The 24921-nt window shown below is 50.3% G+C and overlaps 12 protein-coding genes across 12 annotated transcripts; 7 read left to right on the top strand and 5 right to left on the bottom strand.

Moving 5' to 3' along the window:
• Positions 1-544: 544 nt before the first annotated feature.
• ABOM_004045 (NADH:ubiquinone oxidoreductase 6.6kD subunit) lies at positions 545-1082 on the top strand (the record flags this gene model as incomplete). Its single annotated transcript, XM_022531175.1, has 4 exons — positions 545-563; positions 623-658; positions 837-952; positions 1029-1082. The coding sequence occupies 4 exons, from the start codon at positions 545-547 to the stop codon at positions 1080-1082; spliced, it is 225 nt and encodes a 74-aa protein (XP_022392991.1).
• Positions 1083-1500: 418 nt separating this feature from the next.
• On the bottom strand, positions 1501-2301 carry ABOM_004044 (SAP18 family protein; the record flags this gene model as incomplete). Its single annotated transcript, XM_022531174.1, has 1 exon — positions 1501-2301. One exon carries the CDS (start codon positions 2299-2301, stop codon positions 1501-1503), a length of 801 nt encoding a protein of 266 aa, XP_022392992.1.
• A 401-nt stretch (positions 2302-2702) lies between these two features.
• Positions 2703-3857, top strand: ABOM_004043 (mRNA splicing protein PRP18; the record flags this gene model as incomplete). Its single annotated transcript, XM_022531173.1, has 2 exons — positions 2703-3607; positions 3665-3857. 2 exons carry the CDS (start codon positions 2703-2705, stop codon positions 3855-3857), a joined length of 1098 nt encoding a protein of 365 aa, XP_022392993.1.
• Positions 3858-4092: 235 nt separating this feature from the next.
• ABOM_004042 (uncharacterized protein) lies at positions 4093-5268 on the bottom strand (the record flags this gene model as incomplete). Its single annotated transcript, XM_022531172.1, has 1 exon — positions 4093-5268. One exon carries the CDS (start codon positions 5266-5268, stop codon positions 4093-4095), a length of 1176 nt encoding a protein of 391 aa, XP_022392994.1.
• Positions 5269-5492: 224 nt separating this feature from the next.
• Positions 5493-5820, bottom strand: ABOM_004041 (uncharacterized protein; the record flags this gene model as incomplete). The annotated part of the gene is made up of 2 exons (XM_022531171.1): positions 5493-5665; positions 5736-5820. The coding sequence occupies 2 exons, from the start codon at positions 5818-5820 to the stop codon at positions 5493-5495; spliced, it is 258 nt and encodes an 85-aa protein (XP_022392995.1).
• An 839-nt stretch (positions 5821-6659) lies between these two features.
• On the top strand, positions 6660-7468 carry ABOM_004040 (ADP-ribosylation factor family protein; the record flags this gene model as incomplete). The annotated part of the gene is made up of 2 exons (XM_022531170.1): positions 6660-6708; positions 6768-7468. The coding sequence occupies 2 exons, from the start codon at positions 6660-6662 to the stop codon at positions 7466-7468; spliced, it is 750 nt and encodes a 249-aa protein (XP_022392996.1).
• Positions 7469-8260: 792 nt separating this feature from the next.
• On the top strand, positions 8261-8922 carry ABOM_004039 (uncharacterized protein; the record flags this gene model as incomplete). Its single annotated transcript, XM_022531169.1, has 2 exons — positions 8261-8353; positions 8410-8922. The coding sequence occupies 2 exons, from the start codon at positions 8261-8263 to the stop codon at positions 8920-8922; spliced, it is 606 nt and encodes a 201-aa protein (XP_022392917.1).
• A 146-nt stretch (positions 8923-9068) lies between these two features.
• On the bottom strand, positions 9069-10727 carry ABOM_004038 (phosphatidylinositol N-acetylglucosaminyltransferase subunit A/GPI3; the record flags this gene model as incomplete). The annotated part of the gene is made up of 4 exons (XM_022531168.1): positions 9069-10032; positions 10149-10537; positions 10587-10653; positions 10711-10727. The coding sequence occupies 4 exons, from the start codon at positions 10725-10727 to the stop codon at positions 9069-9071; spliced, it is 1437 nt and encodes a 478-aa protein (XP_022392916.1).
• A 341-nt stretch (positions 10728-11068) lies between these two features.
• ABOM_004037 (putative ATP-dependent RNA helicase DBP6) lies at positions 11069-13687 on the top strand (the record flags this gene model as incomplete). Its single annotated transcript, XM_022531167.1, has 1 exon — positions 11069-13687. The coding sequence occupies one exon, from the start codon at positions 11069-11071 to the stop codon at positions 13685-13687; it is 2619 nt and encodes an 872-aa protein (XP_022392923.1).
• Positions 13688-14717: 1030 nt separating this feature from the next.
• Positions 14718-16225, top strand: ABOM_004036 (uncharacterized protein; the record flags this gene model as incomplete). Its single annotated transcript, XM_022531166.1, has 2 exons — positions 14718-15708; positions 15795-16225. The coding sequence occupies 2 exons, from the start codon at positions 14718-14720 to the stop codon at positions 16223-16225; spliced, it is 1422 nt and encodes a 473-aa protein (XP_022392922.1).
• Positions 16226-16852: 627 nt separating this feature from the next.
• ABOM_004035 (uncharacterized protein) lies at positions 16853-18624 on the top strand (the record flags this gene model as incomplete). The annotated part of the gene is made up of 4 exons (XM_022531165.1): positions 16853-16988; positions 17067-17479; positions 17531-18193; positions 18262-18624. 4 exons carry the CDS (start codon positions 16853-16855, stop codon positions 18622-18624), a joined length of 1575 nt encoding a protein of 524 aa, XP_022392925.1.
• Positions 18625-19190: 566 nt separating this feature from the next.
• On the bottom strand, positions 19191-22853 carry ABOM_004034 (DUF3433 domain-containing protein; the record flags this gene model as incomplete). The annotated part of the gene is made up of 1 exon (XM_022531164.1): positions 19191-22853. The coding sequence occupies one exon, from the start codon at positions 22851-22853 to the stop codon at positions 19191-19193; it is 3663 nt and encodes a 1220-aa protein (XP_022392924.1).
• Between the last annotated feature and the right edge of the window lie 2068 nt (positions 22854-24921).

Genomic DNA, 24921 nt, shown 5'->3' with positions numbered 1-24921 from the left:
CGGTATCGTATCCGATGACAGCGAGTACAGTTTCTGGCGTGGTAAATACGAGCAGCAGACCACTATCAGGAAGTCAGGACTCTTATACCGAGCAGATCTAGACTGATCGACTGGAATAATCTCCTCGTATAGCAGCGACCGAGTAGAAAGAGCATATCTGCCTCGGCATCTCCGCCTGTGAAACTGCGTCATCGGCGGGAGTGGGTCTTTCAGTCCAATTCCTAGAGGACCATTTTCGAGTTTGGTGGTTGAACATCTTAAGTACCTGGACTTTTCCCGACAATCACCCGATTACTGCAGGGTCTAGTACAATAGCTGCCTGTAGGATAGACACTACACACCCTAATTAGGATAAAGAAGAAGGAATCCACATGACTGCATAACATTCAACTGTACCCAATCACATCCACGCACTATATATACTTACTAAGCAATGCAAAGTGCTCACGTGACATCACGGGGAACCTCACCTCGCCCAATCGAAGCTCAGCCAATTCAAGACGAAGATAGGTGATAACGCTGTCCATCCTACACAACCGCTACCATGGCCGGTCCTAGCAAGTGTGAGTCTCCTTCTCGGATTGCAATTGATGGAGGAGGTACTAATACGTTTCCATTCCAGCCCTGGTCCTTGACCCGGCCCTCCAGAAATACTACGGTACATTTCCTCCCCTCGCTTTCTCCCCCGACATCCAATGCTACCAAGCTTGATGTGATATAACGACGGAATTCGATTGAATCTATACCCTCTCGATGCGCTTTGCCGTCCAATACCGCGATTGGGAACATAGGATTATCGAGCGAGACCCACGATCAGGGCTAATATTGTCGAACAGAGATCAACGCAAACCGCTACAAGTACTTCCGCTGGACCCCGCGCCATGCCTGGTTCTCGTTCCTCTACATGGCTTTGATTCCCGGAACGCTGGGCTACATTGCCTACAACACTGAGGTGGGTTTGATTCAGGTTCCCTCGGCGAACTGCGGAATGAATGGGCTTCGGACTGACGGGTTTTTCCTTGTTACAGGGCAAGTACGATTTCCGTGGGAAGAAGAGAGGAGACACGATTGAGGAGTTCTGATTTCTCGTTGTTTTGCGCTCGATCGGTTTGAGGGTGGATGAAAATGAAGGGTTTGTCGATTATGACGACACACCCATCGCTAGATGTGTATTTATTACGGAATATACCGCCTCTTGTTTCTTTTTCCTTCTCGGTACTTGGTTGCATTGTAGGCTAGGAGCTTGGGTTGTGCGTTTGCGGTACTTCCAGTGTATATGGATTCTGTTGTGTAGCATATGTGCGGATATATATACACACATATATCTGGAGTGAGATATGTCTCCCAATTGAAGCATTGCACTACACATTCAGAAAAGAAGAGCACCGACCCATAGACCAGATAGCAGCTATATTTTCAGTACCGGGTATCCCTCGGGATCACAACTCCAGAAACTAATACAATCCGAGATCGTTAGACAGAAAACAGAAAGAGATTCAATTAATAAGGACCCCATCCTCTCCTCCCGCGTCCCCCTCCTTCCGGTAGCCTCTCTCCCCGTCGCCAATCGCCTGCAGGAATGCGCTCGCCGCCACCTCGACCTCCCCGGCCTGGCCGCCCTGCGAATCCATTATCGCGGAATGCTCTCATGCCACCCCCAACAGCTGAGCCGATGGACCCCCTCCCGGACGTGATCGGTGGTGCTACCGACCCGTCCTCCAGTGGTGGCAGAATCGCACAATCTACATAGTCTCCGATCACGAATCGTACGTCTTGTAGCGTTTTGTCGGCGTCGTGGCCCTGTAGTCGTAGGGGACCGGCCCGGGGTCCCGCAGGAGCGCTGTTCTCTTCGTCGTTTTCATCACGGTACGGGCTGTCCCTTGGTCCGACCACCACACTGCCCATGTCCTTGCTTAGGTATCGGCCGCGCGCCTCGGGCCCCATCGTCGCAGCGGTCTTTGTGTCGGGGTAGATGAGGCGGAAGCATAGTCTTGTGCCCACGGGCGGGTCTGGTAGTAGCGACGGCAAGGCGGAGGTGAGGAGCTGTGACAACTCGCGCAGCGAGCAGGACTGCCAGGTGTAGATTTGAAGGTGGGCAGGGAGCGGCGGCGGCGGGGGAGGGGAGCGCGCCCGGATGGCATTGGGACCGCTGACAGGACCACTGTACGATGCAGGCGATGACTGGGGAGCAAAGTCGGACAGGTGGTGGAAGTTGTTCACGCGGTAGAAAAGCTTCAGATGGAAGGGCGTTGTGGACTGACGGTCGATTTGGGGTTTCGGCGCATCTCGAGCGGCGGCCATGATGCCGTTTGTCTGTGGTTTGAAGGACGGTACAATTGGTCGTTCAAGGAGGGCTCAAATAAGATGTGGAGATAGTGTTCTTGCGAATGGGTCTATTGCGTCACGGGCATCAACGGGAGACAACAATGAGGGATTATAAACGGAGGGATTGAATGTTCAACGGAAGTGTTGCGGTTGAAACGGAGAGCTCTGGTTTTGTCCCGAGAGTTAAGCTCGACCGCCGGAGGAGCTTTAGTCTAGCCTTTCCTCGCGACCCTCCGCCCGAGAATCAACTTTTGCCGCTTCCTCCCAACCAACTCGCGCTGTTGTCCGTCACGGAACTCTACTACGATCTCGCTCCCTTTCCATATTTCATCTAAATCGTTTATGGCTGGCTTTTGTCCGTATCGGCAGTCAGCAACATGGATTTCGCGGCGTTAATGTCCAAGGAGATCTCCAAAGCCAAAAACGGCGGATCGTCGTCATCAGACCAAAAAGATACATCGAAACCTCCGGAGAAGAAATACGTTCGCCGCAGTGAATTAGAAGCAGCTCGAATTGCCGCCTACAATGAAGAGCAGGAGCGGGCGCAACGCGAACGAGACGAGCGCATGGCTCAGAAGCGCAAACTGGACGAGGAAGAGGCCGAACGGCGCCAGGAGCGAGAAGAGAAAAAACGACGACTAGCAGAAGAGTCACGAAAGAAGAGAGAAGAAGAAGAGACGGCCAAGGAGCGAGAGCGACGGAAGCGGTTGGGATTGCCTGAGTTGCCCCCTGCCAGCGAAAAGGATGAGGACAAGGATGAAGAGGAAGACATCCCAGACGAGGAACTGGTTGCGAAGTTGCGTGAGCTGGATGAACCGGCTCGGTTGTTCGGAGAGACACATCGCAGTCGTTTACGGCGGTATCATCGACTCGTACAGCGTTCGCTCACCCCTCAACAGCAGTTGTCGGATGGGCCTATTCCCACGACGCTGGAACTGGTCTCCGAGAAGGATATGAAGATTTCCACGACACTCCCTAAGGATACAGAAGGCCGCAAGTATCTGTTCCGCCAGCTGGCTTCGTATTTCAACATGGTGCTAGGGGAATGGGAGCTTGCATTGGCGAAGCGAGATATATCTGTCAAGCAAAGTCTCCAGGGACGACAAGCCTACAATGCAATGGTCCAGTCGAGGGAGAATATGAAGCCGCTGTTCCGAAAGTTCGAGAAGGTGGATGTTGATGATAGCGTGCTGGAGCATGTTGTCGAAATCGTCCACAAGGCCCAGCTGCGGAGATATGTAGATGCAAACGATGCCTATCTACGATTGAGTATTGGAAAGGCGTACGTGTTGACCCACTAAACTATTTTTTATACCTTGAGATAACTAACGGTGTACAGAGCATGGCCCATTGGTGTTACCATGGTTGGTATCCACGAGCGATCAGCCCGAGAAAAGCTACACCAGAGCGACCAGCAGGCTCATATTCTAAGTGATGAGATCACTCGCAAGTACCTGCAAAGCATTAAACGATGCTTGAGCTTTGCGCAAACTCGGTGGCCTCCAGACGACCAGCTACAGATCATGGGTTAGAGATATGACGTTATTCTGCTCGACCTTCGCGCGTAGTTAGTGTACAATAATGATGATGAGATTATATACCCTGTTGCACGTATACAGAGCATAACTTCTGTGAACATGTGTGGCCCTTGAGGCGTGTAAGAGTGCCAAATGTAATCGATTCTTATACAGTATAAACGTCTCGTACATCCCTTCTAGAATCTATGTGTTGTGCATGTAGAGGAAAGGAGATAAAAACATTGTGTCGTTACCAGATTGTTGTTAGAACTTTCCAAATGCTTCCAAGCAGACCTGACTTCTCAGACATAGGGTACTCCGTCCGGCAGCTATCAATCTTATCGAGTTGGATCCTGTGATTTCCGTTTTCGTAAATATCGTGGCCATCGATGCCCTGCATCACCCCTGGGGATGATCCCTGTGATCGAGTAGAGGCCACTGCTTTAGTCCCTGCCTTGTTTTCCCCAGTATATGTACGGATCAGTTTGCCTGCTGTTTGAGCACAGCTGCCATGTGCAAACCGAATGAGAGTGTCGCCCGTCAAACTGCCAACGATGAAGATATTATTCGCAATTTCCATGTTTTCAAATGCCTTCTGTCGCAGGGTTTGCCCAGAGACGGTTGGGGTTATTTCGCCTTTATCATCACATTCCAAGATCTCGGAGAGGAGCCCACGGTCCAGGTAACCAAGAGAGCCTCGGCGACCAGTCGCGTACACCATGCCGCGTACAGGTTGCGAAAAAGTGGTTCCATCAGTTCGGCGGAAGGTAACCGTAGCGAATTCCTTCTCCATGTCCACGCCGATGATTTCGGTGTTCGGATATCCTTTATAAACCTCATCCCAAGCACGGCTTTCGAGAAACGGGCTTGATGCCGTCCGCTTCACTCTGGCAGGACGCTTATTTGTGGTTGGCGCTGCCGCAACAGCCGCTCGTTTCATCAAACGGTAGACCCCCGCGTACTCGGGGTAGGCTTGTTGGTGGCAGCCCCGCAGGGGAGAGGGCCGGGATTCAGGATCCCATTTGAATACATGAATGATCTTCTGATCTTTTGGTGCTGAGATAATTACATCTGCAGCTGAAAACCCAGACCCAATAATGAGAAGAGGGATATCTGGGACTGGTTGAAGCGACAGGAGAGGCTGGAGCAGCGGACGAGGCTTTATCACTTCGGAAAAGATGCCGCTCGCTAAGACCAAGTTTTTGCAACGGATATTGTGTGACTCAATGAAAAAGCCATTCTCTGTTCTGGAAATACCGGCCAGGGTTTCATTGCTCTTGAAAACATCCGCAATCCCAACTGCTTCCGGATACATCCGAAAATATTCCGCCGTTTCCTGTCTACTGGGCCGGGTGAAAGCAGGGAGATCTTGGCCTGTGACTTTCCGGTAATGTTCCGCGAAGGAATAACCCGGAAGAGATAACATGGATGCATAGCTCAAAGTCTGAATGTCCCAACTAGCAGGGACAAGATTTTCGGTCCATTGCCCACCAGGCCGTGGCGCATTCCCGAAAACCAAATGAGGAACCGCTTTTTCAGGCACATATCGCCATTCGATATTTGAAATGCTTCCCAGTTCTTCCACATCGATACTGGGGCGGAAGAGGGTGTCAAATAAGACATTGATCGGCAGAGCTTGAGTGGAGTAGCTCAGCGGGAAGCGGCAAAATGCTCCGTCAGAGCATCGACATCAGCATCCAGCAACGCCGGGTGATCTTTGAGCTTGGCGTGGAGAAGAGGATCAGGATGTGGAGGATTGGGGGAATAATACGGGACGTGACCGTGCAGGATAAAGGACAGGATCATGGCCGACGGCCCATTTCCTGTGGCAGTTTACAGGTCAATCACGGCGCCCATTGGCAGAAATAGCCTTCAAGGAGTATGGCGACATACCGATTATAATGGTGTCAGTGTCCATTGAAGGCAATCTGTGAGCCTCCGGCCGCCCGGTCAGCGCGGAGCATTCTCGACGGGACATGCGATATGAGTGGCAGAAGCCCAGAGGGACAGTGCTTTCAATCGGTGGGTCTAGATGATGATGATGACGGCGCCACTACCTTCCTGTGAAGGACATGAAGCCGCTAGGCCATCGAAAGAGGTTACATCTGAGATGGCAGAAAATGCTGCAAGAAGATGGCGTGAGAGGCGCACATTGAGCGGATCACAAAAGTAAAGCCAGTCGCTGACAAAACTCTGGTCTAGCTTAGCAATCCTGTCCCGATTATGGTCCGAACGGCGGCGTGGGGTGAACTATGGAAATTAAGCTTGGTTCCAGTCGCCTAGACCGGTGGCAGTCGGCGGGACATTCATCTCGTATCAAAGTACAAGTACATCAATCCACTTTTCCCCCCTCCCAATCTTTGATAGAGTTGAGATAAATCTCATTCAACCAGGGTCACGAAATGACCTTTTTGCACCCAGGGGCGATAAAAGAGGCCTCACCCATGGTAGCGTAATGGTTCAGTGAAATCATCGAGGGAATCCACCGGGGAAAACAATACCCAATTCTATCATAATCATGAAAAAGGCGGCGACCCTCCGGCTGCGGGGTAGCCGTACTAGGATATTTAGGGCATAGGGTGAGGGGCTTTGGCAGCCCTGTGCCCTACCTTCCGAAAGGAGCCAAGGCTGACGCGTTGGACGGAAGAGCAGACGGGTGAATGATCGTCACCAGAGGCAGAACGAGCAGAAAGAAAGCGAGAAGTGAAGGGCTAGGGAATCAGAGGCAAGTTGCGCTGCCATGATTCTGTTATTCCGACTCTCGTTACGCCCGTTCTGATACCAGGAGTTGGCTCCGGCCTCCGCCGACTTGCAACGATGTACCATCTAGCTAAGTCGTTGTATATGTACGCTACGAGCAAAGAGGGTAAGAGAACGCGCTGCGAGGTCAGATGCAGAGTTGCGTACTGATGATTTACCATGTAGAGTACTCGGTCCTCCTTCTCGGGCTAGATAACGCTGGCAAAACTACGCTCCTCTCTCAGATCAAGGCCCTCTACCAACCCCGTCCCGATGGCGCCCCTGCTCCGAACCCCGGCAAGACCGTGCCTACAGTCGGCCAAAATGTCGCAACCATCAACCTCCCGGAAATGTACCTGAAGATCTGGGATGTTGGGGGTCAGTTAACGATGAGAAATCTATGGCAAAGCTACTACTCAAGCTGTCATGCAATCATCTTCGTCGTCGACAGCACCGACGTCGGTCAGGACCCAGATATCGCCCGTCTCCCTTCGAATCGGCGATCCAGTTCTGCATCGGGCCCTTCGGGGAGTGCCTCCGATGCGTTCACCGAACAGACAGTAGGCATCAATGCGCCTGGGAGTGACTTTGGTCGGCTCGATGAGTGTCGTGAGGTGTTAGAATCAGTCTTAAAGAACTCGGATGTGGCCGGAGTACCGATTCTGGTCCTAGCAAATAAACAAGATCGAGAAGACTCGGTAGAAGTTGTTCGCATCAAGGAGGGATTTGTGCGCAAGGTCTTCGAGGGAGAATCTGGAGGCGCAATGCGCGACAGTCGCGTCTTACCGATCAGTGCGCTCCTGGGCTCAGGAGTCCAGGAAGCTGTGGAGTGGGTTCAAACCCGAGTCAAATGGAATAAGGAGGGAAGGCCTCCGGTGATGAGGTGATACGTCATGCCAAATATGGGGAGCTCCACGTTAGACCGGAGCGGAGATCGCTCCCCGTACCTGGCTGAATTCGTGAGACGGTCAGGAACAGGTGCCTCTAGATTTTGCTCGGTGCCCTTGATATTAGATCTGATTGGATTGGGGCTTGTTAATGGCGTAGAGAGGATTGTTCACACGCAAAGATACCTTAGTTTAATCGTTTAATTTTCTTCATGTGCTATATATTCTGTATGGAATCTACTTTTCAATGACACAATGTTTCACGCAGCCGATGTCTCCCATGGGCCATCTGCACAAGCTACTGTCTCGGCACAGTTTCAAGACGTCTGATGAAGTCATATGTTTGTGATCAATGCATCTGGATGTTGTGAGTAAATGCCCTTCAATCGGCACTATATACACAGTAACTTCGCTGAAGTCGCGCGATCATCTCCACAGCTGAGCCCACCGTGTTAAACATAGCAACGTCATGTTGCGAGAATTTACAGGGAAGAGCAACAGTGGTGTGCGACACCCTAGACCCATTGTTTGATAGAAGATAATCATGGACATCGATGGTGGTGAGTTAAGTATGAAGTCAACCTCCATCAGCCTTGACGTCATAGGGTTGCTAGTATGCAACAACCGACTTGTATCTAGCCATTCGAAGGGTTATAAGGAAGAGCGTATTGGCTGTAGAAGGCTTTGTCCCATAGGAAACAAAACAATCACTGCCAAATCTTTAGCTCTTCTCATTATCACGACTCGAATTACTCCACACAATTTCCAAAGACCACATCCAAGACCTTCAGTATGAGCACTCTCGACAAGATCCACTCCGACAACAACCCTAAGCAGGGTTTCCATCCTAGCGCTGGCAACTCTAAACCTCTCACAGACAAGGGCGTATGTGCACCTGAGCTCGATATCTTCCAAGGCCATTGGCTAATCGTTCAAAACAGCATCAACCCGGTCGCAAGGTATCTCCTAAGGACTATGCCCCTGAATTCCACGCAGAGACATACCCTCCTGGAACTGCTCCCGCTTCCAACTCTTACACCCCCAACACCCAGTTGGAGGTGGGAAGCCAGGCTCAGAGTCCTAATGTTGAGCACGGGAAGGGGTCCGTAAAAACACCTGCGGAACAGAGTTTACAGGGAGCTACCTCTCAGGATGTGCACACCGGTCTAGGCCACCCTGGAGGCGGCCAAACGAGCGCAGAACTTCGCCATGACGGACAAACACACCGGAAGAACCCTGGTGGTGGCCTCGAGAGTGTCGGAGCAAACAGGGAGCCCGGCTTAGAACGCGAGATTCCCGGCCTGCGCGGACTTGGGCGTGAGGAAGCGCAGAGAAGCCAGCGTGGAGATAAGGGTGCGTTGGCTGCTGAAGACAGGCAGCCCGAGTCTGCGGAGACGCTGGACGCGGAATGGAAGTACGAGCCTCAGACCCAGAGACAGAGATTGCAGTCTTAGAAACACCAGTTGGTATAATATCTTATATTATGTACTATAAATTATGAGGAACATGGGTATCACAGTGTTAATTTGAGCGAATGAAAAACCAGATTGGAAGTCATCACATGTCGCGCAAAGGAATCGTAACAGAAGTGTTATTTGGGTCAAGTCGTCGAGCCGATGCGATGTGGGCCATTTCTGGTTGAGTCGGCGGTTTCCTTCTGTTTCAGCTTCTTTGGCCAACTGCGGGCAATATCGATATTCGCGCGGGGGAACCACATCTCTAGAAAGACGTAGATTAAGACATCAATGACCACGCAAAGACAAAACAATTTGCCTGCCCACACCCCGCAACCGTAGTACCGCTTCAGTCGGTCAATGAGGGCAAAGCTCCGTACCCTATCACCACTCGCTTCCCAACCTTGGCCAGGATAATAACCATAAAACTCTTCAGGGCTTATGTCGCCCTGGATTCCATTGTACACACGTTCTGTGCGCTCTGCCACATCGGTCCAGGAGTACATCATCTTCACCTGATCGTGAAATCGATCAGTCCTTACTTTGTTGGAGCGCAACGCGGCTATGGCCTTGCTAGTAGCCATGACCAGATCATCTTCTTCCGGCTTAGCGAAAGTGGTCATATGCTGGGGGAGCACTTCTGGAATGCCACCGACCCGCGTACACACCACATAGAGGCCACAGCTAGCGGCTTCCACAAGAACTGTCCCGAAGGCTTCGGTTAAACTTGGGTGTAGATAGATGTGACCTCGGACCATAACATCTCGAACTTCTTCGTGACGAACGGGACCGAGCATCTCTACTTTGTCTTGCAGTACGTTGCGCTCTAACATCTGCTCTAGGTCGATGGCCTTGGGCCCTGACCCGGCGATGATGAACCGCACATTCGGATGGGACGAAAGTATTCTGGGAATCGTAGCAATCAACAGATCAGTTCCCTTGTTATAGAATAAGCGCGAGATCACGACGATAGTGATAATATCATTCGGCCCAATTGGTCTCGGCGACCCCTCTTGCTCTAGAGGTCGGAAGTTTTCCGCGACAACCGCATTGGGGATTACAGAGACCATTAGCGGGTCTAAGGATGCTCGAAGAACCGTATTCTCTTTACTATGTCGCAAAGTCAGCAGATAGTTCTCTGATTTCTATTCTGGTGCCATCGGCATCAGCTGGGATGACCGCGGGGTAGACTATCAACTGTAGTCATCTCAACCGCTTGTTCTTACCATGTATGGCTGACACAGATGACATGGTCCACATCACTCAGCGTAAACTTGAGCAGTTTATTGGTAAGAATTGATCCTGCGTCCGCGAACCCAAATAGCGAATGATCGGTAAAGACTGTCCGTAGACCCATCGTCCGGGCATGCAGGATAGCTTCATGGCAGAAGCTGCTCAAGCTTGCGTGCCCATGAACGATCTGAATCTGCTCGCGGATGACAATGTTGCGAAAGATAGGAAAGAATGAAAAAACAGTTGGCATAGTCGATTCACGGTATATGACGAGAAATGGGACATGGTATACTTTGAGGCCATTTGTAAGATATCGAACTCCCGTGCGACCCTTGTACGCATGGGTAATGATAATGACTTTGTGGCCACGGTCGATGAGCTTCTGAGGGCCGATGAGTATCCATCTGGACAAAGATAGTAGGATATCTTACGGTCGACAACTGGTAAATGTGACTTTCAATCCCACCTGGTTGTGGGAAGAAAAAGTCACTGACCATACTGCGCAGAAAGCTGTTAGATAAGATCACCTGGCCCAGACGATGCGACGAGACTCACGCAATGTTGTAAGGCATTTTTGGCTATTTCTTTAGCTTGGAAGCCCAGAAATCATCAATGGAGCATAATACACTGTTCTGTCCATGTCCGGACTCTATCAGTTTAAAAATAGGATGTAATTTATGTCCAGGGGTATAATCGCCATCTCTGGAGCATGCGGTCGATTGCGCCGGAGCGGATCGACCAATGTTATCTCCCAAATGGTCCAGGCCCTGGCGGCACTTTTGGCGGTGTGGATATTCTGCCGACGGAATAATCCCCGCTAGAAAGAAATATTTCGGAGAATCTCTTTCGTAGCACCGAGAAGTACTGTTGATCGATAGCATTTTGCGCTGGTGGTGCGCTGACACGCTCGACAATGGCCGGTGACCACTCTGCGCATGATGTATCTTCAAAGAAAAGTTCATCGACACCCTTGAGTGCGAAGAAATCTCACAAGAGGAAGAGAGATCCTGATGGCGCCGTCGTCACTACCTCGACCCCAACGCCGACCAAGAAGCCGAAGAAAACCCAGAGCCCTTCGTCCACCCCTACACCACTCAAAGAAAGCCGGAAAAAGAAAAGAAAATCCGAATCAGCTGCCAGTGGTGCTGTTCAAGAAGAATCGTCCCAGGAAGAGAGTGCTGTCTCGCCGGTCAGCCGTAAAAAGGCTTCTTCAAGTAAAAATGACAGCAAGGATAAAACAAAAAAGAAATCAAAGAAGGTTAAACGAGAAAGCTCACGAGACAACAATGATTCGTCTGAGGATGCTGCAGATATAGAAGAACCGAACAGTGACCAGGAACGCAATGTGAAAAAACACGTGAATTCGAAGGATATGGACGCCATGTCAGAGGAGGAAGATAACGCAAAGCCGCAAAAGAACAAATACTCGGGAATCTTGTCTAAATTTGAAAAGGCAGTTAAAGCGGCGGAATCGGCCAAGGCGAAATCTGGCGAAGAGGATGGCGACAATGAGTCTACTGGACCTGTAACTGCGGAACCTGTTATAGCTCAGGGCCTGGAGCCGTTGCCTCAGCCAGAAGCAGCCCCCGAGCAGGATGAGAAGCCAAGCTATTCCTCCCTTCCGTCGTGGCTTGCCAACCCTTTAAGGACTTCCGCCGAAGAACGAACCCCGTTTTCAAGCCTAGGGATCGAGGAGAATGTCCTACGCATTCTTGAAAGCAATGGGTACAAGGAAGCGTTTGCCGTCCAGTCCACTGTGATTCCGTTACTCTTGCAGGGATCTAAGAATCACCCAGGAGATGTATGTATTTCTGCGGCCACCGGTTCGGGAAAGACATTGTCATACGTCCTACCCATGGTTACCGCTCTGGAGCAAGTCCCTGCTCCTAGGCTAAGGGGCCTCATTGTCGTGCCCACAAGGGAACTAGTTAAACAAGCTCGGGAGGCCTGCGAGCTTTGCGCCGCTGGGTCTGGACTTCGTGTCGCTTCCGCTGTGGGAAATGTGGCCATCAAAGAAGAGCAGCGTTCATTAATGCGCGATGATGAAGTCTATGGCCCGGAGAACTTTAAACTGCGACAACAGGATAAATTAACGGACAATGACTGGTTGAACTTTAGTCTACAAGACTATATTTCAGATGCGGGAGATCAAAGTGAATCGTTGCCGGGCTATATTCGCAAGGCAGAGCCCAATGTTGATGTTCTGATATGTACCCCAGGTCGTCTCGTCGACCATATCCGGTATACTAAAGGTTTCACCTTGAAGCATCTTGAGTGGCTCGTCATTGATGAAGCCGATCGACTGCTCAACGAAAGCTTCCAGGAATGGGTTGATGTTGTAATGAACTCTCTAGACGCAAGAAAGGGTGCGGGAACTTTTGGGTTTAGCGGAAAGTTTCTCGCCAATCTTGGGCTTCCGATACAAACTAAAGACCCGAGAAAGGTGATTCTCAGTGCCACCATGACGAAGGATATCTCGAAGTTGAACTCTCTACGGCTTTCGAATCCTAAGCTGGTTATTGTTGGTTCAGCTGAACAAACCACATCCCAGGAGGATGAAACTGGTATTCGTGATGGCGCTGGCGATCAGTACACTCTGCCGCCTAGACTGAAGGAGTGCTCTCTTTCGGTTGGAGACGGGTCGCAGAAGCCACTTTATCTCCTGCGTCTCCTCCTGTCGCACATTAAGGTGGATGTTAATAGGAACGCAAAGCGTGTTTTGACAAACACGTCCGATTCAGATGATACTAGTTCTGAGGGTTCGGCTTCTGAGGAATCTAGCTCTGAAGAATCGGACTCGGATTCGACCTCCGATCCAGAAAGCTCTGATTCAGACACCGACTCCGAGACTTCTAGCTCGGACGAATCGAGCTCGGACGAATCAGCGTCTGACTCTTCCAGTGACGACAGCTCATCGTCGAGTGATAGTTCCGATTCCGAAGATAGTTCAACATCTGAAGATGAACTATCCGTGGACATCAAGGCAGACAATAGTCGCCCGCGAGCCTCTGTTTTGGTCTTTACCAAGTCATCCGAATCCGCCTCGCGACTTGCGCGTTTGCTTGCCTTGCTTGATCCATCCTTGGCCAAGGAGATTGGAACGATCATCAAGTCGAATAAGTCATCAGCCTCCCGGAAAACGCTCACTGCTTACCGTCAAGGGAAGATTTCGATCATCATTGCTACCGATCGGGCATCTCGTGGTCTTGACTTGCAATCCTTGACTCATGTTGTCAACTATGATGTGCCAACAAGCATTACTACCTACGTGCACCGTGTCGGTCGTACCGCGAGAGCTGGCAGGGAGGGATCTGCCTGGACCCTTGTTGCCCATCGGGAAGGCCGGTGGTTCACGAAGGAGATCATCCAAACATCTGACAATAGAATTACCAGGTCTTCTAAGGTACAAAAAGTGGCCATGAAGCTTGACAACATGAAGGATGTCAAATTGAGGTACAGACAAGCGCTGGATACACTCGAGCAGGAGGTGAAAACAGGGGGAACAGGGAAAGCTTCACGGACAGAAAAGTGAACAATCGCGCTGCAAAGTGCTGTTAGTAAATACTATATTATATGCGCATACCCCTTCTGACTCAAGACTTCATATCTCCTACATGACCACAGCGTTGACTAGTAGAGTAAATTTCGATCTGAATGCATATATTCCTGTAAGTACGGGGCTGGCACAATCGACTATAGCTCTTTTAAGGACAGCCACACGGCTATGTAATGAGGGTACTAAGCAGTTGCTTAGGAAGTACCTCAAGCTACTAAACGCTCCTTTGCTTTGTGCGCATTCATGATCCCGTCCACATATTTACGAGACTATACAAGAGAATAAGAGTAGTGTGTCAGAGACCTCAGAATAATGCTCAGGAAGGTCAAGTATAATGTTTGGATCGAAATGTACTCAGATGCTAATGGTATGCGCTACAATCAACTCGACTCTATCGGCTACTTCTGCGGCATCCTGTAGTAGCCCTAGATGGCCTACTCCACGCCCTACTCTGACCCGGAAAGCCGGGCCTCACTGCCGATACTTCACTTGCGATAGTAGTCCAGGGCGCAAAATAGACCCCGTAATTCTCCACTTCTCCCCACGGGATTAAAGGATCAGCCAGTTCTACTGCTTGAACTTGAGTTTCCTCCGTAGAAGCGAGGACAAGTCTTGAGCCAATCCCCAAGCCATGCCTATCCCTTGGCATTAGGGCTCGGCAGCATCGCCGTCGGGTAAAGCTCGGGAAAACTGACTGGCGTGGCAGATGGACCATCAATCCTGATTCCTGACATCGGCTCGGTTCTTGTCCCCGCAAATTACCCCGGGGAGGAAGAAACCGTGGAGAAGGCTAGGAGTACACCGGCTTGGCTCTAGTGGCAGGAATTTGGACCGAATCGAGGGCGTTTCAAGCATAGCATCTGGTGCCTCGAGTTTCCGTTTTGGCAAGAAATTATGGGCAGTCTGTTTAACAGAAGTATAGAGCAGCTACCTGCTGCATCTTCCAAAGGTCGCTTTGACACCTCCTGTTGCCGTATGATCCATTGGACGGCTCTTACATTTCATCATGGCTGAACCTGCAAAACTTCGGTTGTGCGAAAGTCGACCCCGAGTGTTCATTGTCTCCGATATCTCGAACGAGCCAGACGACGATGAGTCTCTCGTCCGGTACCTTCTCTATAGCAATGAATTCGACACCCGAGGGATAGTGGCGTGTACATCATGCTGGCTGAGACAGAAGGTTTCCCCGGAAAGCATGGAGAGAATTGTAAATGCCTATGCAAAGGTCGTCGACAATCTCAATGCCCACGTTCATCCGAGCAACCCATATCCCAGCCCAGAATATCTGCTTTCCATCATTAAGAGCGGTCCTCCGGTTTATGGCCGTGCTGCGCTCGCACCCGGTGTGCCGCTCAGCTCCGGCGCAGAGCTTCTAGTCGAGCAGCTGAAGGCTTCAGAAGAGCCTCTCTGGGTAATTTCGTGGGGAGGCGCGAATGTCCTTGCGCAGGCGCTTCAGCATATACACCAAACATGTTCGGCGACCGAGAGCGCGGCACTACGATCGAGACTGAGAGTGTACACCATATCCGACCAGGACGACACAGGGATGTGGATTCGAGTCACATACCCGGATATTTTCTACATCTGCTCCGTACACGCCTGGAAGGAGTACGGCATGGCGGCGTGGATCGGCATATCTGGGGATGCGCTTGTACCGTTCGATGAAGGGGGACCGGACGTCACCAAGGTGAAGAAAGAGTGGCTTCGAGAACACATTCAGATCGGGCCCTTGGGGCAAGCATACCCAACGTACTCTTTTATTATGGAGGGCGATACACCGACATTCCTATATCTTATTCAGAACGGGCTGGGTTCCCCAGAGCACCCGGAATGGGGGAGCTGGGGAGGCCGTTACGCTCTCGGCGATATTGGAGGCGCTTCAAAGCATTACGCCGATGCCCGTGACACAGTTGTCGGCAAAGACGGGAAATCCCATACCAGCAACCAAGCAACCATCTGGCGCTGGAGGGATCATTTTCAGGATGACTTTGCGGCACGTATGCAGTGGAGTTTGGGGAGTGACAGATCAAAAGCCAACCATGCCCCTGTTGCTATCGTGAACAAAAGCAATGCGGGACCCAAGCCATTGCTTCTAGAGCCTGTCGCGGGCGCGAAGTTCTTCTGGATGCATCGCAGAGTTACGATCCAGATGGCGATGAGCTCACATTCACCTGGTTCTTTTACAAAGAGGTGACCTCGGCACAACAAGACATTCAGTGGATAGTCCCAGATCTGCAATGGGACGTCGTTGAGGACGCTCAGAAGCCTAGAGGAAGTGTCATTCGTGTGAAGATTCCTCCACCGGCGGAGTGTGCAGTTGATCTCGTCAATGGCCAGGCCGTGGAGAAGGGCCAGGCTTTCCATCTCATACTTCAGCTGCAAGACAACGGAGTCCCCAGAATGACGACTTATAAGAGGGTTATACTCCAAACGACGAACCCTGAGCTGCTGGGCGGAACTGGGAAGGTCTTTTCTACATTCACTGAAGTTGTGGAGTCTCGTGGAGATATATAGTTGGGTAGATAAAAAGACGGATAAGAGATTGCAAATAATGAGTCCTAATCTTGTTAGTCCCTTTGATGAATATGGACTTATTGATGATGTTGGCGAGTTATAATAGACATGTGTTGTTTGACGGCTGATATAGAGCAAAGACTAAGCTACCCTACTGTTTTTGCCATACAATGCGCGATAATATCCGCAGTATCACACATAGGTGCATGTCTATCACTGCTATAAGGCAGCTTGCACGTAGGGAGAAGGCTTTCTTTCCATTTTCCGAATCTGAACCTCGACACGTTTGGAACTCGTTAGCCGGCAACAAATCTCCAATCCTCGAAAGGCTATCGTAAACCATCGTTCACTATACCTAAACCAGTATGGCGAATCACTTCACAAATTCATGTTTTCGGTTTTTGTCTCTTCTAATTCTCCTTTTCGAGCTTGGTGGCTTAAGGTAGTGGGTCTTTCCCATCGGTTCCAGACACGGCAGTCCTAAGCGTCCAGCTCCCTTCCCCAGATTCTCCCCCGGGCTTCTCCAGAGTCCCGCCATTTGATATAATATGGAGTGGCCTCTAGTATTTACGATGATTATCACCTACCACCTCTGCTTGTCGTCTTTTCAATTGCATATCTACCCTCATGTCGGAGACGGTTGCGGTCGAGAAAGACCTCGCCAGCCATATCGAAACTATCCCGGGGAACAATGAAGCTGTCTCAAGCAATGAGAACTCCACTTTGAAGGAACTATGGCAGAACAGGAGGGTGCTGTTGTGGTGTATGTGTGAACCTCTTCGGCTGTATCTGAGTAGAGCAGTCCCGGATGAGATCGAAGAGTCGCTAACATAGTATACAGGCCTTCTCATCTTCCTGCTTCCGGTCAACTTCGGATACGAAAATGCGATGATTGGAAACCTGTTTGCGTCTCGTGCCTTTCAGCTACGATTCGGGGTGGAGGTCAATGGCAGTTGGGCTGTCGCGGCTCGCGATCAACAGATCCTCAATGCAGCTCCCACTATTGGTCTCTTTGCGTCGGCGCTTGCCACTGGCTACCTTTCAGACTTCCTCGGCAGAAAGAAAGTGGTCATCCTGGCCTGTATAATTTGCGTCGGTGGTGTCATCCTCCAATACTTCAGTGAGACGGTGATGATGCTTTTCGGTGGGAAACTGGTTGCATGCTTTGGATTCGGCCTGGGACATTCCCTCGGCCCCGTCTGGGTTGCAGAATTAGCACCAAACTCGATTCGCGGTATCTGTCTTGCTCTAATCGTCAGTACCCATTCATGCAGAAGAATTCGCCTGGTCACTAACCTGTGCTAGAACACCATGATTGTCATAGGGCAGTGGCTGTCTTCTCTCTGCATCTACGCCGCCTCGTTCCGAGACAACGATCTCGCCTGGCGGATCCCCCTGATCACCCAGATAATCATGCCAGGTCTCCTATTCATCATCGGCGTCCCTCTGCTCCCAGAGTCGCCAACCTGGCTTCTAATGCGGGGCCGAGATGAAGAAGCACACAAGGCTCTCAAAAGATTCAACGGCCCGAGGTTCGACGCCGACAGTGCGCTGCAGATCATGCGCAACGCCTTGGAGATGGAGAAGAGTGTGACGGAAGCACAAAGCTCCGCCAGCTATCTGGACTGCTTCCGGGGGCCCAACCTGCGCCGCACCACGATCATCTGCATGGTGTACCTTGCGCAGCAGTTCCTCGGTGTCAACTTCGTGTCCGGCTATCTGACCTACTACTTCGACCTCGCCGGCGTGGGCAACGCGCTGGCTGTCGCGCAGGGCGCCTACGCCATCCAGCTTTTCGGTAACATGTGCTCGTGGCCCTTGATCGAGCGCATTGGACGGCGTTCTATGCTGGTCTACGGCTCCACCATCATGACCGTCGGTCTCCTGGTTATCGGCTGCGTCAATATCAGGATCACCGACGCCTCGCTCAAGGCCACGGTTGCTCTGATGTGTCTCTGGGGTTGGCTGGTAAGTTACTCACCCATAGACTCCCCACAATACACTGAGACAAACCTAATAATCAATTTAAAATTTAGTACCAAGGATCCCTGGGTGCCGTTGCTTACGCCGTCGGTGGCGAGACCCCCACGCCCCGCTTGCGACAGAAGACCTATGCGATCAATATCATGAGTGCAACCGCCGTGTCCTGCATGGTCAACCAGGTCATCCCGTACCTGATCAATCCCGATAAAGCCAATTTAGGTGGCAAGATCGGGTTCATTTTCTTTGGCCCCTCCGTTCTGGTCTGCATCTATCTCTTCTTCTGTGTGCCTGAAATGCAAGGCCGCACGCCCGAGGAACTCGAAGAAATGTTCACTGTTGGTGTCCCGGCGAGGAAGTTCCAGACATATGTGTGTCAAGGCCAGCGGCTTGAGGAGAGAAAGGAGGATTTGGCATAGAGATGGTGCGTAGATACCTCTGGTGCTGCTGTGTATAGTACGAATATACCCCTTGTATATGTGATGAACTGGGTAGGAAAACAATCAAACAATCAGTCAGTTAAAATTCCACTAGCCAGCTAGATCCAAAGTACGGTATGGTTATATAACTGCGAATTGAACATGAGCGAGTAGTCCACTGCCAGACTCTGTAAGTTCCTCAAGAGTGGAGAATAAAAACATCCCCGATCCTAACAGACTACTCAGCTGGAGGCTTTCATGCAATGACTGCAGTACTACTCACATCCCGCAGACACTGTACGGACAAGCATGAGATGTCAGCAATTGGACCTGTAAATTTCGCAATGAAAGTTGTATCGGTCATGCTCCTCGGCATCTCGGGTGGCTCTTACTGAGCCTGATCCTGCATATTTTTATGAGGATCGGATAGAATGTGTCATACCAAAGCATAGCACAGGTTTACTGAAAACCATTACTTAGAGACATGAGAAGTCATATAAATTCATCAGTTTCGTCATATATAAACCCAAGCGCAGGGAGGGCCCTGCGTCAACCTCGATCAGGCATCAGCCATTCCTTTCCCCGATAGCCAACGGCATAAGAGGAATACTACTCGACTCTTTCTCTCCGACAGGATCAACAAGACAAATCGTGAGGTCGGCATCTCTCTTCTCTTCCGTAGGCGAGGAGGAAGAGTCCGACAGATTCTCGGCATTCTGTCTTCCAAGAACGAACCGCGAACCGGCGAAGAATTTGCGCCCACGAGCCGTGTCATTTGGATCCTCGGCTGGTTGGTACCAGTCCAAGAAATTCGAGTCTGCCAGCAAGCTCGCTACCGCTGCAATGCTGGACGGGCTCTTGGGTAAAATATGGTCCGTATTCACGAGGATGGAGCCTATAATTCCCAGAATAAGGATGGATACAAGCAGAGCGTCGAGGACTCTGGTTGAGGTGGCGTCTTGGATAAGTCGAAGACGGTTGTTAGTAAGAGTGACATTGCCTGGTAATGAGACACCCAGTGAAGCATTCGCCAGACGAGTCATTCCATTAAACTCCTGCGCCTTCATAATACCGTCTTGGAATTTGATAGCCTCAATCACATTCTCTATTTTGTCTGCATCGCCAAGATAATCCCGGGGGATGGCCCACCTTCCAGACACCAGTGCTTGGAAGAAAGAATCTAGGTTGGCTGCCGTCGAAGAGGTACTACTCCACGGCGAGTACGGTATATACTGGTCTTTCACCGTGCTGGCCGAAGACTCGTCTGGCACTGGGGGGTGATCGGCGGGGATATCGAAATCCGGGAGCTGAAAACGAGTCCAGGTATTGACTGTCTCGGCTACCGGGGCGCATGTCATGGCCGCTATGTTTGCGACTTTGCCGTTTCTAACCTCTCCCCAGAAATAACTCACTGGTAGGTTGGCACCACTGCTATTGGCATTATAGCACGGGCTTAAGATCGCGAGTCCAAAGTACCCTTCGGTCTCGAGTTCGAGCAGATCGCCGCTATTCTCTTGCCACCCTGTACCATTGCTCCATGGCGCGCAACCTATGCGGGGCGGCTCAATGTAGAGTACTTGAGATACCTTGGAATTAACACTGGTTTGTTCATCCGTGGCTGCTTGGAGTGTGTAGTTAACCTCGGAGCCTCTTTGCACAAGACAAGTTGGGGCTGTTCTCAGGGCAGGGACCCAAAGTTCGACGAAAGAGCTTTCGGGGAGATTTGTTCTGAGAGAAGCGTTCATTGAGAGCTTGGGGAATATAAGCCTCTCGTAGGTCCAGCGGGGGAAAGAAGTGCGGTTCCCCTGGATAATGTATTGAGCAGTGATAACGTTAGAATTGTCCAGGTCGGGACTAACGCTGGCGTTCCATATTGCAAAGCGGTGGAAGGTATCTTCCTGGGAGAAGTTTGTGCTGATGTATTGCGAGGTGTCCATCGCAGAGAACAGCCCGCTTGTTACAATCGATAAGAACGAGGTGATGAAGGCAGCGAGTGTTGCAGCCAGGACAGCAAAATGCCTGGTGCGGATCGAACGGATAACAGTAGTCACGCTCAGGGAATCTAGGAAGTTGACTGGCATACAGCTTTGGAACACTGCGCCAGAGGGCCGTTTCAGGCGGGCATATGGCGCCAGGATTCGGCTATTGAAGCTCATGCTCCGGAAAGAAAGACCGATGATCTCCATCAACAGCGACGGAAGAAGTGTCCAGGAATAATGCATATATTTATTGGTGGTGACATCTGCAAGCCCGTCGCGTGTCTCGGATATATGCAGAAGAACCTCTAGTACCACAAGGATCGATGCCACAGCGACAAAGATGGCGACGCGAAAAATGAAACTGGGAAATGGCTTGGAACCGGCGCTGGAACTAGGGCTGCTTTGTTTGTCAGTAGTGGAAATATCACTCTGGTCGTTGTCCACGGTCTCGATAGAGAACCCTTCTGCAGAGGTCCGTGAGCAATAGCGACTCTCCTTTAGACGATCTTCAAGGATATATAGCGGTGATGTACTAGTACCAGCGACATACTGGCGGAGAGATTTGCTGTTGGATATGATTGCCGCAATTGCAGAAATAGAATTCGGGTTCCAAGGAGTCGATGCTGTAGCCGTGGGCGAAGCCAAGAAGATTATAACAAGGGCCAACATTATTCCTAGCGCCAAGCAGACTTCCATCGCACGAAGTGGCAGCTCTGCCATGATGACACGGTGCTCAAGGACAACAGCCGAGCCAGTTGTCGTCGAGGACCGTTGTCGGGCGAGCCCATTGTTCATATACTGGGCAGCCATTGCGCGATAGTAGGCAGAAGCCACATAGTTAAGCACATCATCTTGGAAGAGAAGATCAATATTGCCGGTAGATCCTGCAAGCCACGCACCGATTTGTAGCGAATAATCCACACTCATTTTGTCGGGGGCAACGAAGGGGTTGTTATCTTCGATTGGCCTCCCAATGGTATGACCTTTCGGACCACTAAGGACACTATTCGCAATATCCCATGCCGCCAGGCCGGGAAGAGTCGAGTTCTTCGATCTTGTATCTTCGATCTGAACGTTTGACAAAGATACGGACGCATTGTTTGTAGCATTCACCTCCAGGAGAGAATATGTCGGTGTGCAGATCAACAGGACAGATTGATCAAGCACAATGTCACTCTTTTGGTGATACCCACGAGTATAATCGTCATAAGTGTCATTCGAAAACACCACGTTCTCCCGGATCTTAGCAATAGTAACCACAACACGCGTGCCGTCAGTTCCCTTCGAACCTACACATTGGCCCTGTTCAAACATCCCCACATAGGGATAGTATGCCCCATAACCGCCATCAATAGAAAAGTTTTCAATCTTGCAAGAAGGGGTGGCAATCTCGTTGGTCATGTTCTGGTGAGTGATGGTGAACTCGCCGTACGTCGACGTTACTCCTTCCACTTCCCATTTCGTAATAGTTATATTGGCAGGTTCACAGCTCAGTTGCGCCTCCATGCCGTCGATTTGGGCGGTCACGATTGCGTTCGAAGAAATGTTTGGAGCTGAAAATCGCTGAAAAGCAAGATTAGCGGTAGTTCCTTCAGGATAGCTTCCGTTATCGAAAAGGACACTATTCAGCGTATCGAATGGCGTCGCTCCTTCGGCATCGAGGGTAGGATTTTCACCACTAAAATAATCATACAGCAAAATTGGGACATGATCCTTCTGCACACCAATCTCTTGCAGCGAAAACAAACCAGTAGAGAAGATGATGAGAAGAGTAAGCAGCATCGAACCGGTAGCCCCGGCCGCCACTGCGAAGTGTCTGTTTCGGAGCGCCTGGATCGCAGCAAATGGCTGCATTGGTGTAATATAGTCCAGGAGAATGCTTCTTTCTGCCACTTCTGGCTTCTCTTGCAAGGATTGCCATGGGGCGTGTTGTTTTACCTGGAATTCCACTCGGGACCAGAACGCAGCCACCATGGTAAGGATAGCGGTAGGGCCATAGGTCCACAGGTAGTGGCGACCTTCAACGGATGAAGCGATGCCATAATTGACTTGAGATATACGATTGAGCACCTCGAGGGCTGCGATTATCCCACAGAATATCACCACGAATGTGAGCAAGATTCGTCGTCGAAGATAGAACGGCCGCCAGCCAGAACTTTGGCTCGTTACGCCGTCTTGCGACCCCTCCCTTTGGGTTATCCATATACCATCCAACTTGAAACCTTTGGCGAGTCTGGCGGGTTTTGACATGGCTGTACGCTTTGCTCTCTAGAGCAAAGTGCCAAGGTTGCTTGTGGAGAACCTCTGGGGCAGAAGCCAATTTTAAAATAAAGGCCTGGGCAGTTTGGCCCCCAACGAGTTTTGCAATGCGCCTCGTCCATTAGTTAAAATGAGGGATCGTCGTGAAATGCTGCTGTTTAGCTGCCCTCAATGCAGTTAGCCGCCAGGAACGTAGCGACCCGATAATTGGCCTTTCTCCTGGAGCAATGATTAGATCGACCCGCTAGTTATATTGCAGGATTTCAGAAGGAGCTAGTTCCAGTGCGCTACTGCATCCGCAGCAAAGTATATAAGGCGAGCGGATTGTTAGTCTAGTAGGTGTTGAAGGAGGTGCCCTACGTTCTGCGGGTAATTGCACACCTAAACAGTAATATCTGTGTCAATCGATTGTGCTAAAGAACTGAACAATCAACTTCAGGATAGTATCTTTTAACTGAGCAGAGGACAAGCGCGGAAACGGATTATATGCCAAAGTGTCACCATACCAGTAACTGGTCCTGTGCGTTGTGTGAGTCTCATATATGACCAGTGCTTGCTCAGCAAGCCCTAATACCTACCCATAGCACCTCTTCAGTTAAGCTTCCCTCAGGCTGGCTGTAATTTAAATGGTAGATCAATCAGAACTTACCGAGCCTGCTCTAACTTCTTGATGGTTGAAGAGGAGAGAATATCATGAAGCGTCTAAATTTATATGAACACCTGGTTTATGCAGAGGAAAGCTGGATCAAGGAAATAGAATACCAGATTAAACTATCTTTACATTGGGTGACCGCTAGGCTAAGCACAATAAAAGTTGACATAGCAGTCAGGCGTTCCGTCGCTGTCAGTGTCGCATGAGTCGATCATAGGGAAGAAATCTTGATTCGGGCAAAGCGAGATGCAGCTTTTAGCACTTCCGCAAGGCGAATCGTCTATATCCCAGGGTGTCAGCAGTTGTTTCTTACTATATAATTCACCGGCGTAGTTGGCAACTTGCATTGTGCTGAAACAAAGGCGGTTAGGCCGATGAGAACAAGAGAGCACCGAAGAAGCATGTTGGCTGTCTAAAGGTTTAGTGGTGAAACTAGCACTGGTGTTGTACCGGATAAGCTTACATGTTGGACTGTTAGCTTCAGGGAATATACCAGATGTCAGTATTGCTGCTCCGAGCTCTCAGGGGGCTGTGCACTTCCTGTAGAGTGGCGTATTTAGGGAATCAACGGGTATACGGCTTAGTTTATATAAGTCAGATTTTTCATTGCCTTTGCAGTCTAGAAGAGTGCATGAGGCAGCACCGAGATAAACAGACAAACGGAGGGTCCTATCAATGAGTGGTTCGACCAGTTGAAGCTCGAATACAACATTCCAGAGCAACGTTATGACGTCCCGGAGGCTCGGCTCCAGGACCACGGTTGAGCGGGTGCTATACTATCTGTTTGCGGCGATCAGACGTGGATAAACCCGCGAAAGGGAACCAGACTTACGATCGCCTTGTGGAGAACTTGATAGTATTTAAGTGAAGACTCTCGGAAGCCTAAGTAAGTAGAGGCTGTTGGAAAGACATGACTGAATCATGTATTCCAAGAGGAAAGTCTTAATAAACAATATGCTTTCCGCAGCTGGGCTCCTTCAAATAACGTACACAATAGTAGAAAACCCGAATAATAGATTATATAGAACCGAGTCTATAGTACGAGTATAGTGACTACATATGGGTCGGAAGAAATATGACGTTTACAAAATTGGGTATGACGCTTACGAATGTTGTGAACTTATTTTTCACACATGTCGTTCTACTCCTCTACCTTTTGTTTTTAAATTTTCAAAGCCAATTCAAAATAGAATATTCATAATGATTTAGATCTGAGCCCACAGCTGCATGTGTTCTTAATGGCCCGGCGCCGTGCTATCGATCGATCATGGTGGGAACGAAGACCAAGTTCCACCGCGCCATAGGATGATTATCCATAGAAATTGATTTCAATTTATGGAGGGAGTCCACTCGATCGATGATTTCACCTTTACTTAATACTCTCATATATATGATCTGCGCTATTTC

Source organism: Aspergillus bombycis (assembly GCF_001792695.1).
Source record: "Aspergillus bombycis strain NRRL26010 chromosome Unknown contig00010, whole genome shotgun sequence".
In the NCBI taxonomy this organism is placed as follows: Eukaryota; Fungi; Ascomycota; class Eurotiomycetes; order Eurotiales; family Aspergillaceae; genus Aspergillus; species Aspergillus bombycis.
Note: the sequence above shows the minus strand (reverse complement) of the source record. Positions and strands in the feature narration are given on the sequence as shown.